Here is a 13,273-nt window from a genome sequence, read left to right as displayed (position 1 = left end):
GATCTCTTAACAGTTTGGGTGAATATCTCTTTCTAGTATTGTGGAATTTATTGAATAACAGTTCTTGTCATGCTTCTCTTCCAGTTGCTACAAAAGCAAGGTGTGCTCCTTTGGGAGATGCAGGTTCACAGGGCCTTCAGCAAATTAAATTTGTAACTTCCTACCTTTAATACCAGTCTACTTGATTGGGATTGAGTGAGGTTCAAGCGATTTTTTTTTAAAAAAAAAAACTTTCCTTTTTTTGCTTGCTTACTTGTTTCTCTCTCCCCTTTCTACCACCTCTCTCTATTTCTATGTCCGCCTTTCTCTCCCTCTGCACCTTTCTTGCTATCACTCCCCTAATTTTCTTCTCCCATTCCTCACTGTTGTTTTTTCACATCTTGCTCATGCACTTGTAAAGATACAGGAGGACAGTCCATGGCTTAAGACCCACATGAGGCTCATGCGGTGGTTCAAGGAGGCCGGCAAAGATACAGATGGGCACCTGTTACATGTATTCTTCAAGGTATAGTAGGTTGTGCCTTGCTGATTTGCAGAGCATTGTAAACAGTGTAAGACTGTATAAATGCATTGACTTTATTGCTATATGAATATTTTGCCTCCCAGGTGGGGTGTAACGCAAGCAGCACAGCAAAAACTATTGCTGCAGCTTGCATGCTTGCCTGTTTTAAAAATTCATTCATGCCCAAGAAGAGGTTGGCCCATAGAATCATAGAATCATTTAGGCTGGAAAAGACCTTTAAGATCATCCAGTCCAACCATTAACCTACACTACCAAGTCCACACTAAACCAATCAAGGGTAGACTAGACTAAACCATGTCCCAAAGTGCCACATCTACCTGTTTTTTGAACACTTCCAGGGATGGTGACTCCACCACCTCTCTGGGCAGCCTGTTCCAATGCTTGACTACCCCTTCCGTGAAGAAATTTTTCCTAATATCCAATCTAAACCTCCCCTGGCGCAGCTTGAGCCCATGGATGGCCCTCCCCATTCATTCAAGAGAAGGATGCCCCGTCTCTTCTGCTCCTTATAGAAGGCAATAAGAAAGCGGAGCTAAATTGCTGGAGCAGACAAAGAATCAGCCTGTCTCCACTTCCACCTGTGCCTCAACTGTTTCAGCAACCAGTGCAAAATTGCCTCAGCCACCCTGATGGGCCATCTCTCTCTGCTGTCCCTTACAGTCACCGTTAATGCCTTGTACAAACCTGCTGTCCATAGGAATATTGGAAAAATGCTATTCTAAAGAAAGTATTAAAGTTTCACTAGAGACTTTAAACCTGGGATACAACTAAAAGACAAGCAGCAGGGCAGCTGAAGGCCTGACACTAGTTACATTCAAAACCTACATCTCCTAGGTCACTCTTGTCACTACTGTACATCTTCTTGTCTAATTTCCTAGATCACAAGGGTGCTGTTGAAGTTCAGTTTGAAGTAGGAAGGAAAGTACAACCACAGCTTTAATGCAATGAAGAAGTCTAGTCAGATTCATGATCTTCTGAGATTTTATTTGGCACAGCTGTTTAAAGCCTTCAGTCTTTTCCCTCTCTCCCACAGACCCCCCCAAGTGTAAGCAGGCATAAATACTTTTATCAGAAGTCAAAGCACTACAAAAATATGATGAGATTCTCAAATTGAGAATAACCCCATCAAAACCAAAACCAGACAACTACTTACAAGGAAGTCAAGGAGGACACCAACTATAAATGCTTGCACGCATCATCTAATTTATCTCCTTTAAAAAGGTTACCAAGACATACAGGAAATAATGCGCAAATACGGTATTACAACAATCTGTTTGATGGATCAGAAACTTCTGATGAAATGACCTTTTGTGGTATACTATAGTATTGATATAATTGCTTTCAAACTACGTTACTACAACAGTGTGCATTTTTGCAATCTTTCAAAACCATCTGCAACAGTTAAACACTGCTCTAATTAAATATATTGCACTTCCTCCACCACTTATAGGCCACTTGTCAGAGCAGTATACACTTGTTCACAATACCAAATAACACACTGAAACTTTCTACAAGTCATCCACTTGAAAATTTCAAACATATGACATATCCATAACAGTTATCACCTAAACTAGCACCTTAAAATTTCAGTGAAGATACTCAAACTGCATGCAAAACCTTTGAGACAGTTACCCTGACAGGATTCCTTGTATAATGATCACTACTGCCCTGAAGCTTTGCTGCTGTCTCCAAAAACTCTGACAAAGTTCTGAGTCCATACCAGAAGTATTTTTCTTCTTTTCATCAATTCATTTGTTGTGAAAAAACACCTTCAGTTTCAGAATTAATTTTTAATATTGTGGGTCTTTTCACCCTTGCGTGCAATGCTCTGTAGGATCCTAGCCATCAAAAGAAGGAAAGAAAAAAGACCCCAAGACCCCCTCTCCTGATTTCTTCTTAAAAGACACTGGAATTAGCTTCAATGGCAAAAACCTATTGCTCAGATATCCATTAGCATTAAATATTGGCAGTCCACCTGCCTCAGGAAGCATCTCCCCTCTAGCCCACAGCATTTACTACTACCTTTACAAGTCTCAGTACCAGTTCAAGATTCTCCGTGCTTCCAGCAAGTCCAGCAGCTCCACAGGGAAAGATGAGAAATGCAATTCTCTAATCTCTTAAATAATCACTACACTGATACAAAGAAAGTGCAAAATACACCTAACTAAAATGCTGATTTGGTTTACACTGACTTTTGACTCTAAAAGGTGAAGCCTTTGGAGGAATCAAGCCCTCAATTCTGTACCGATTCACAGAAATACAGAAGCAAAGACATTTAACAGGACTCTACACCATTAATCGTACAGCCTCTTTAATCCAATTACTTTGTATTTTCTCTTAAACAAATGAACTGCCAAAACTTGGCCTGGACCCAGTTCTCCAAACAGCTCAACTTAACCTTACCTGATCTATATTTTCAGTTGTGAAATCATGGAAGAGACTGGAGGGAGTGTGGGGAATCAAACACTGCATCTGCTCTGAGCTACAATCTGCATGCCCCCCTCTCCTTTTCTCCCCCACCTCCCATCCCAGGGAGTCCAGGTTAATAAAGAAAAGAACATTGCATATTGGATGTTGCAAGTTAAGCATACAGATCTGTGATATATTCTCCTGGTAATGTCAATTAGCCCCTCATGCACAGAAAATATGTATTAAATGCACTGTATTAACCATTACACTCTCCACAAATACCTTGGAAGACCAATTGCATGTTACTGAAATTTGCAAACTGGCAAGAGAAACAGGAACACCCCTCCGATTTCCAGAGTGTACAGTGTTTATTTTGACAGTTTTAGTTTATTTATAGTACTTGACAATACATGTTCTCTAGTTCGTCTTGTAAAATAATGAAGTCAGTATTTAGACCTCCACTGTTAAGCCTCAGAGGGAAAAATAGGCATAAACTTATTTCATTCAAATAAGTGTACAGATTGGCAAGATTCTACTATAATGACTAAATTACATCATTAATTTAACTTAGTTTAAAGCACTTTCTTTGGTGGTGAAAGCATAGCCCTTAACTTTGCATGTGATGAGCAAGTCTGCACAGATGTGCAGTAATCTCTTAACCCGTTCACATAAAATATCTTCTTTTTGTTTAGTACATTAAATACTTTTAGAGAGGTGCTGTATGGAAGGCTGGTCTGTCATGTCCAGTTACAGAAGAGCGCAGGCAGAGGCTGCAGAAGTTTCGCTATTCACTAACTCATCAATAACCTTAATCCATTGGCATAACTCATACTGGTGCAGGTGAGCTCTGTTTCCATTCCCAGCATAACCCCCTTTGACAGCGGGGCCAAAGTTAATGTCTTGTCAGATGGCATCTTATCGGCTCTCAAGACCAACCCGTTCGTCAGAAACCACAAAACTGTCAGTCACTAGCAACCTGCCCTTGTTGAAATCCTCAAACACAAAACCATCCCCTATCACCTTCTCAATCCCCTAGACTAGCCAGTTCTCCATGGATAATTTTGTCTTCATATAAAAAACCAAGACAGATTCAAGCCCTTAAAGTATAAAGACTCCACACAGTGTTTCCCATTTATGTCTATAAAGTATCATATATATATATATAAAAAATGAATATTTCTTAAAACAAAACCAGACATGTAACCTGCTGCTATACACATTTCTAATACAAAAATCTAGACAGAAAGAGCTGGAATACAACTGAAACAAAACCAAATTAAAAACTGCATAACCACGAGGAAATATTACAATTTGTCAGATAAAACATAAACGCAGCATCATAAACACAGTTGCACAGTGCCCTCCAAGGGCAGCAAAGCTGAAAGTCAAACGATAAAATTAAGTGGTATACAAGAGAGTGTGCACAGAAAGGATTTCAATCCTCTTTGTTCCTAGCCATGATACAATTTCACAGCCACTCTCAAGATTCATCGTTCCTATGTTTGGCATGCAAGAGCACAGAATGCAGTTCATTTGGGAATTACGGAGCCAGGACGTGCCAAACAAAATCTACCACAGCATCAGCCAGCTCCTGCCACAGCGTCCGAGCAGCCTGGCCATCAAAACGTTTCTGATTTTTAACGGGAGCGAATAAATAAAACCAGGAATATCTTCAGAAAGGTGAATTCCTGTAATATTAACTAATCAATCCACAGTAAAGAAGCTGCTCCTGTGCAGCTATTGTCTCAGTACGTCAGGCAGAGGACTTTGCCTGCAGGAGCTGCTACCTACACATACTTCAAATTCACCGAGTGTAGAAATGGTATTATTTTTATGGTTTGCAAGCTAGACCATACACAGCTGCGGAGGATCTCTAAATTGGTTAATACACCATTTCAAAAGGAAGAGTTATTTCTCCAGGGATCATGTGCCAAACAAAGGGGGGAGGGAATGCTGAACCACTGGTAGTTTATATGACAAAAGATATTTTTCAACTACACGCAGCACTAATTATGAAGGTCCTTCCTATCCTACGGCTGGAAACTTCTCACAGAAAACACTCCAGTTTCAGGGGGGGCAGGGGGAAGGGGGGCAAGTGCTAAAACCACTTTTGCAAGCTGATAATTTTCATTAAGTGATCGGCATTTTTTATTTCTACAAGGAAGTAAATCCCAGCATTTGTGTCATTCTTGCTCTAATAATTTGAGTGTGCACATTAAAAAAAAAAAAAAAAAGATCTTACTGAACTTAAGATTTTTAATTACAAAATTTAAGACCAGGAAGTTTATGCTAGAAAATGGCTATGTTCAGGAAGGACTATTCCAGGCATGGAAATAATAAAAACACCACCAATATTATAGTTTAACAGTGACAGTCCATCCTTAGATAATACGCTAGATTCAAAAGCAGAAGTACTTAAAACATTATTGGAGTTGGAGGTATTGAGAAAAATACATTGGCAAAAAATTACAAGCACCATAAAAACAAATGTAATCAAATGCCAGACTTGCATGGTATGTAGATGAAATATATTAATTATAATATGAAACTACTGAGTTCAAAACAGCCTTTGAGCCACACATTTTCTGCAGGCTTCTCTCTAGCCAAGAAATCTTAATTCCACGTTGCAAAGTTTTGAAAACTATGAATATTCTACACGTTATAGTGAGGAACACTTCTCCCCACCATCTATACTGAGACATATATTTATTAAGTGCTGACAGTTAGCTTTCACAAGACTCTCAGGGAGATCTGGTCCTTATTGTGTGAATTGACAAAAACTGGGCTGAAGGAGCCAGGAAACACAACTGTATTTTATTATTATTTAAATAATGAATTTGTGATAGCATTTCACTCTGAAGCAATGGTAGGCCTTGCAGGCAAATGCCTCATTCAGTAAAGATTTGAAAATTATTTTTGTTTAAATAACAGCTGGTCTTGCCTATATGGACTTAAACGAGCCATGTGGAGACAAACTTGTTTCAGTTTGGGTAAGAGAGATTAAAACCCATTAATTCTAGTTAATATCCATTTTGGTCCCTCTACACAGATGGGAAAAATAACATTAAATTACCATGCTTACATACAGTCAATACCAGACACCCAATAAAGCACAAATTCAAAGCCTGGCTCATAACGCAACCGATGCACAAAGCTCCAGCAGAACAGCTCAGCTGCAAGTTCACCAGAAACAAAGGAGATTTACATTCATTTTTCCACTTTGCCACAGACTTCCTGCGTGACCTTGGACAAGTCACTTGTTTTTTGCGAGCTGCAACTCCCCATCCCTAAAATGTGGAAAAACATTTATTTCATAACCTCACAGCAATTAGCATATTTACTACCAGGAGACGCTTAGACACAGAGGTCAAAGAAATGACATAAAGAGAATAAACAGTACTTAAAGCTTTAATTAACTTCTGTTAAAGCTTTAGAAACCTTGTCACAGTGACAGAAGGAAAGCTTTGGCACAATACAAGTGTTATCTACAAACAAAGATCAGGTCTGCCTATGCAGCAAGAGGGAACCGTATTTTGACACCTGCAGCCAGTCGCGGCACAGACTTCCACGACCCAATGCACAGACACGGCATACTCCTCTATCACCAACATATGGAGAAGACCAAAAGTCCAAAGTCTCTAGGTACCTTCTTTGAGTTCTAAAACAAGAGTTATAACTTTCTGATACAATACAAAGTAGGAGAAGAAATCACCAGGTGCCCTCTCAAAAGACTTTAAATACTTCAGGTCCAAACAGTTATTCTCCAATTCGGATTAACCACTAACCACCTTTTGAACTTGAAAGCCACAAGTTTCATAACTCAGTATTAATATCAGAAGTCAAATTGTCTTGCAGACAACAGGAAATTAAAGACCTCTAGAGCACCAGCCTACTGAAAACGACGAAGCGGGTAAGAACCACCCAGAAGTAGCCAAACGCTACACATACTACACTAGGACACTTATGAGGACAGCGTTGCCTCCATCAGGAACCCACAAATTTGTAAAGCCTATTAAATATATCTTCTTAGAAAATCTCTTCAAGTCCAAAAATCTACTTTCTGAATGCAGGCCAAACATATACTGCATTTCCATGCACATATTCTGCACCTCCATACAAGTAACCATACTAGCCTGTGTAAAATCACAATCACAGCCTGGGGAGACATGAGGGGCAAAGGGACTACATGTGATGATGAAGCAGTTAATGAGAGACAAGCACGGGTAAGCATTTGGGGGACACAGGCAAGCTATGGAAAACCAGAACCAAGGAAACTACTGAGGGGAGAGGAAGTCCTGGGATAAACTTCCCCTCATATTACCCACATATGCGTAAAACCCACAGAGCTGCTCAATCACAGGGCGTTGAGTGTGTTTGGGGTCTGGTTTTCGGTTTGGTGTTTTGTTTTTTTTTTTTAAACAGATGATCTGTGGGTTACACACATGAAAATACAGTCACTGCAAGCTACAAAAATAAAAATGAAACTCATTTGGTTTTAAGCTATTTTGTTTGAAATATCAAATGGTTTTCATTATTTGTAATTGCATCTTATATGTGGTGTTTTATAAGAAGAAAAATAAAACAGTTCTTACTAAAAATCATTTACAACCTAAAACTTTTTCTTTCAATATGCAGAGCTGCTCTGGGATGTGTTAAATATCTTGAACTTCCATTACTGCAATACGACTGGAAGAAGAACAGCACTTTGCAACAAGACCAAAAATTAAAGCATAGCCAACGATGAACTCCTATCAAACACGGGGCATGGCACAGAACAGGGGAGAATACAACGGCAGTGGTGAGGGGTATAAGAACAAGTGTCCAGTAGAAAAAAGACTATGACATTTCCAACGTAACACCGGATACAGTTTCGGATGCACATTTTCAAACGTGACTTCTGAGACTTTGGCTCCCCTAAAGTTGACAGCAGAACAGGTAGTACCTAGTATCGTATATAGCTCCCTGAATATGTAAGTTTTGAGATTAGTCTTGCAGGAGAGAGTGAGATGCCTAAAAGGAAAGGACTGCCCCCCACCCCCCGCCCAATGACCCCTGAAAAAAGCCTGTAGAGCACAAAGGCAGCAGAGAGAGGAGGGGCTGGAGGTCAGAGGAAAGGTGAGGATAAGCAAAGTCATGAAGGCAGGAAACTGAAACTAAGTTCTGGAACTATTTATTTAATACCTCCCTCACAGCATGCTAGTAATGTTCATACAAAGGAAAAAAAGAAAAAGAAAAAGAAAAAAAAAAAAGGAAAGCAGTGACACTGTTAGCAGACTTCCCCAGAACAAGGCTTGGCAACCTTAAACATCATGCAGCAACTAGAGTTTCTCACTTGCTTAATCTCCTCACGCTCTCAAATTGACTATTTCTATTTCTTTTTCCATAAAGGTGAACTTCCCCTGTAACTGCGATAGCTGAAACTCATCTCACTGTTGTGGCAGTCAGCACCTGCCTACCCTTCTACAATCCAGATGCTACAGAAGCAAACTCCCAGTGCTTGACTGTGCAGTTGGAACCTCGTTAGCCATAAGCAGAAATGTTCTCCTTCACTCTCAGCACTACCTTTACTGAAATAGGATGACTTCACCCCAAGATGAGCAATACCAAAACTCCTTTGGTCACACGCACACACACAAACCCCTCCATTCACATTTTCCTACCTATCAACACATTAAGAAACAGTAACAATTACATCAGTTTCATGTATTATTTGCAAGAGTTGCCAGTCTTCAGTGTCACTCATTTGAAGGTCGGAAGGAATGCAGAATACTTGTAATTGCATTATGGGTGAAGATTAATCATCACTACTTGTACTGTGAACGAATTTTTACCATTAGAAATATTTATAAAGGCTGAAACAACACAAACTTACTATGTGGGCCTTGAAGTGCATTATCCTCAGTGGTCTATGCAATTAAAAAAAGAAAAATCAAAACCATATTCTATTTTGACAGGTACTCTGCTAGCTCGTCTTTACCTGTGAATGATGCCAATTGAAACACGAACAAATTTGGGTTCTAATATTATTTATACAAACCTTCAGATAAAACCCACAATCTGACATACTCATACTAGCACAACTTTTGGATAGATTTGTGAAGTTCAGACTGCAGTCCCAGCAGCTTGATCATCCAGACTCAGTTATCTAGAGAGCAAGTCATAGCACCTTTCTGAGCTGTGCTTCTGGGTTTCTTTCCCATGAAAATCAAGTTATGTATGGTGGGAGGAGGAAAGGAAAACATGTGGACTTCATCCTGACACAAAGCCAGGACAGAGACAGGACAGACACCTCCAGCCCGAGAGCTGGAAGCTCTTGTAATATTCAGGTAGTCATTATTGTCACTAAACCAATACTGCCAACAGCTAAAGATTTCCAAGCTCATCGGTTATCTTCCAAACAGCACAAAAATCTTAGTATCAGCCTAGACCTCTACTCACGTGCTTCATCCCATCCCTCCTTTCATTAATGATGATCCTTGGGACTGGTACCAAGAGTGGCTCTGGACCTGTCAGGCTAACTTTTGTGCTAATGCCACCCTGCAGACTAACAGTGGCAAAAAGCTTCAATAAAAAGGTTCATGTGCGTTTGCGGGTGGCAACTCAATACTAAAAAGACCAACTTAAATAGTTAGTTATAAACAGAATTTTCTCTGATTTCTGCTATTACCAACACCAAAAGGCCTTAAGCCTCAGCCACAGTAAGAGGAGACAGGAACAGAATTGTGCTTTGGCAACTACAGAGAACACAGACCAGATAGAAAGCCACTTTCCTCTCGAACGAACAAGCACAACCAAAGATGTTACACTACCTACTGCCTCCTCTCCAAATGCAAAGAGGCTCGGGCCACCATGCAATGAACCAAATCAACCTGCTGGATGTTTTAAACAAACGGTACAAGTTTCTAAAACATACTTAAAAACAAGCTGCTCTATAACGGGCAACAGAATATCCCTGCTTGTTATTTCATCAGCCAACACATGTGCTCCTGTAGGGCACCCACTGAGTGGTGAATTCACGCTTCTCTTCCACTGTAAGTTACTGTTCACAACAGAACTCTCTGAGCTAAAAAGCTCGTAGCATTTTACTATTCTCTGCCTCCTTGGCAGGACTCTTATTTATATAAGATTAGTGCAGTCAGGCATTAGATTTATAAACCAGAAAAAAACAAACAAGGAGAAAGTTTTCACACTCTCCTTTATAGGCTAGTTTCAGAAACATACACACAAAGTTGTATAACAGATTGAAATGCAATTGTTAAAACAAAAAAAACCAACAAAACAAAACAATCCCCAAAACAAACAGAAAACTCGTATCAAAACACATATAATCTCTGGAGGCCCCCCCTACCTGGAAACTATTTAATGCCATCCAAGCATTCACAAAAGTACTGTCAGCCACCTCAACAGCCATTCCTCCGCTCTATCCAGAGCCTCCGAGGACAGCTACAACACACACAGGCGCACTTCAGCCCCTCACCTTCCCCCACCCTCCTCAGGGAAGGAATCGACACCAACCTGCAGTTGGGAGGTGGATCTAAGGTGATGTCAGCCAATTCCTTCTGAATCCTGTGGCAATAAAAGCGAGAAGGAACAAAGGTAAGTCACTGTGTGGGATGGCAGTTAACACATACGCCTTACAGACATACTGTCACCGCGAGTTTGCAACACTACATAAGAGAGAGGCACTCTCAGCTGCAGCCTCCCACCCGTCCAAACACACTAAGCAGGACAGGCACCGTGTTACAGAGACGGTCAGAAAAGCGGACAGGCACCGTGCACTGAACCCAGACAGGTGCACTCTTGTACGCTCCCATAAAGATGCCAGCCACACGGGGCAGTGGAAAAGACTGTGTGCTTTACTCTGCCAACCAGCCTGTAAATGAGGGAAAACCTCTGCAAATGTGATGCGCCATGTGGTAGGAGGAAACTGCAGTCTGAAAAGGAATTTTGTCTTGCTGGATTGAGAGAAACAGTCACTGCCAAATTGGCTCCCCCCCTCTCCCCCCCAGCTTCCCATCACCATCCTGAAAAAAAAAAAACCCACCAGCCCCAAGGGAGTGAATAACTGCGCCATTCCCAAGGACACTTAAAGGAAGGTGAATATCTCTTTCCGAGGCTCCTGCACATTCCTCCCCGCCTTCAATTCTCCCCTCTCTTCACCCTCAAGAGCCACACAACATCCCCATGTCCCCTCCCTCAGGACTCCAGACGCTCCCTCGCTTCACTGCGTTCAGACAACACCCTGTCCTCCCTGCCCAGACTATTCTGGGCTCACACTGCTTTTGCCACAAAACGCCCAACCAGCTATCATCCCCTTCCCTGGAGTCCCATTACTGTCACTCAGGCTTCCCCTCCAGATTTCCCCACCCAGCACTCAGTCTGCCTCCCTTCTCCTTTAAACTCAGCCAGCATCTTCTGCCTCTCTTCCACTTGTCATACATGAGAACCACAGCCTTTTCATATTAGGCAGTTTACAATCTTCTTTTTGAAACAGTTAAGGGCACGACATGTAAACACCGCTTGCCACTATCTATGTCAGTTTGCCATGGAAACCTGCTGAGTGGAGATCTGGAATAACCAAACTGCCTAAATTCTACAAAGCCACAGAGAACTTAGTTGCGACGACAGGCCATTTGCATAAAACCCCCGTCACTTTTGACACCTACAGATACAACCTCTCTGTGCTGCCTGGCAAAGCTGTTCAGTGAGATGGTTTATTATTCTTACTGAAGTACTGCAAGTTTGCTTGAAAACTTCCATTTGTCAGCTTAGCTCCCTGGAACAGGATGGTGCTGAATTCAGGTGAAACACAGAATAAGTAAGAAAGGGTAACAATTTATCTTTTTAAAAAACTGAGTGGCTCCAAGAGTCTGTCCAGGTGATGAAAACTGACTGACGTAGCTGTTCTGGAATTACTATTCTATGCAGGCATCTCTCTCCCATGTAGACATTATTCTGGAATAAAAATGATTTCATTCTCAAAAAAACCCAACCCACTCTGTGCTGTGAGCAAAGACTATTTTAGAGCAGAATGTCCACAAGTGGACCTGCTGTGGATTATTTATTCTAGTCAACATCCAACCACACACAGAAAATTCAATACAAGTGATGAGGAGACAGAAAAACAGTAATATATTTGGTGGAAAAGATTTGGGGCTATATTACACCACTTGCACTGCAGTGCACTCCCCCAGTGCAAGCAAACTCAAAACTCTTCACAAACATTAATTAATCCCCAAGGCAGCCCGGGAAATAAAAAAGCCACTCTAGATCAATGCCAACCTACAGAGAAGGAAACTGACATTGAAATGCAATGCCTTACTCAGGACCATATAGCTTCCAGTAGCAGAGAAGGAACTAAGGTCCTACATGCCAATCCTATACCATCTCTAACTGATGCTAATAAGCAAAAAGGAAAAGACAGTGGAAATAATTGAGGGACAGAATAACAGCCCGGAGGAAGAAAAGACAGGAAAATATTTGGGATGGAACAGAGAAAGAAGCAGAAAGAGACACCAGGGAGCAGTGAAGTTGGGCAGACACTCGCTGCGCTGAGACACTGAAAAAAGTGAGATAATGGCAGCTTCATGTGGAAAGGTTGAGCATAAGGGCTAGAGATGAGGAATGGGAGCAGCAAGGGAGCAGTGGGGGAACGGAGCAAAATAAAATGAGGAAGGAGAGAAGATGCAGCGAATCAGTGAGAAAACTGACTGCAGCCTCACCTCTTGGCACTGGTAGATAGCAGCTTAGAGTTTTTACTCATGCTGACTTTGCTTTCCTTCTTCTTAGGCGTGCTTGTCTCTTTCTCTGTCTGTTGGTTGGAGGATGAAGATGAGGAGGAGCTGGTGCTGGCCCTCGAATCGTCATCCGACATAGCGACCCCCCCCACCACACACCCCAACCTGGAGAGGAGACACCATGGGGCGTGGGGAACAAACAGTGAACACAAACACACACAGAGAAAGGCCACTGACAATCTCACTCTGTGTTTGGGTCATGCTCCTTTTAAAGGGTTCTCGTGTCTCCCTCTCCTCTTCAGGCTCTACAGTCGAAGCAGGAGGAGCAGTAACCTCCCCCTGCACTAATAACACAGAGGAGCAGGGGGAAAGGGACTTTTAAAGCTTCCTCTCAGAAAGCTAAGTGCAAAATGAGAGGAGAAGAGACTGGAACAAGGACGACTGCGAGGATCAGGAAAGCTCAAAGCAATTCTTTCTAATCTCCCCCAAACTGCACACACAAGAGGAGCCATCACCACCCACCACTATCCAGCCTAGGGGGGTAGGAGATAAAAATGGAACAGCTCCGGTCCCTTGGGTTCCCGGGAGGCACGTGGGGGAGGCG

General features: G+C 41.8%; 1 protein-coding gene across 1 annotated transcript in view; it reads right to left on the bottom strand.

Annotated features, from left to right (window-relative positions):
* Nucleotides 1-13,273, bottom strand: part of LOC104032017 (ubiquitin-conjugating enzyme E2 E1-like) — a 45,815-nt gene that overhangs the window by 30,642 nt on the left and 1,900 nt on the right. The window contains 3 exon segments of the mRNA XM_075705190.1: nt 10,448-10,498; nt 12,655-12,818; nt 12,820-12,834. Coding sequence (XP_075561305.1) covers nt 10,448-10,498; nt 12,655-12,818; nt 12,820-12,834 — 230 coding nt within the window.

This window comes from Pelecanus crispus, chromosome 2 (assembly GCF_030463565.1).
Source record: "Pelecanus crispus isolate bPelCri1 chromosome 2, bPelCri1.pri, whole genome shotgun sequence".
NCBI lineage: Eukaryota > Metazoa > Chordata > Aves > Pelecaniformes > Pelecanidae > Pelecanus > Pelecanus crispus.
Note: the sequence above shows the minus strand (reverse complement) of the source record. Positions and strands in the feature narration are given on the sequence as shown.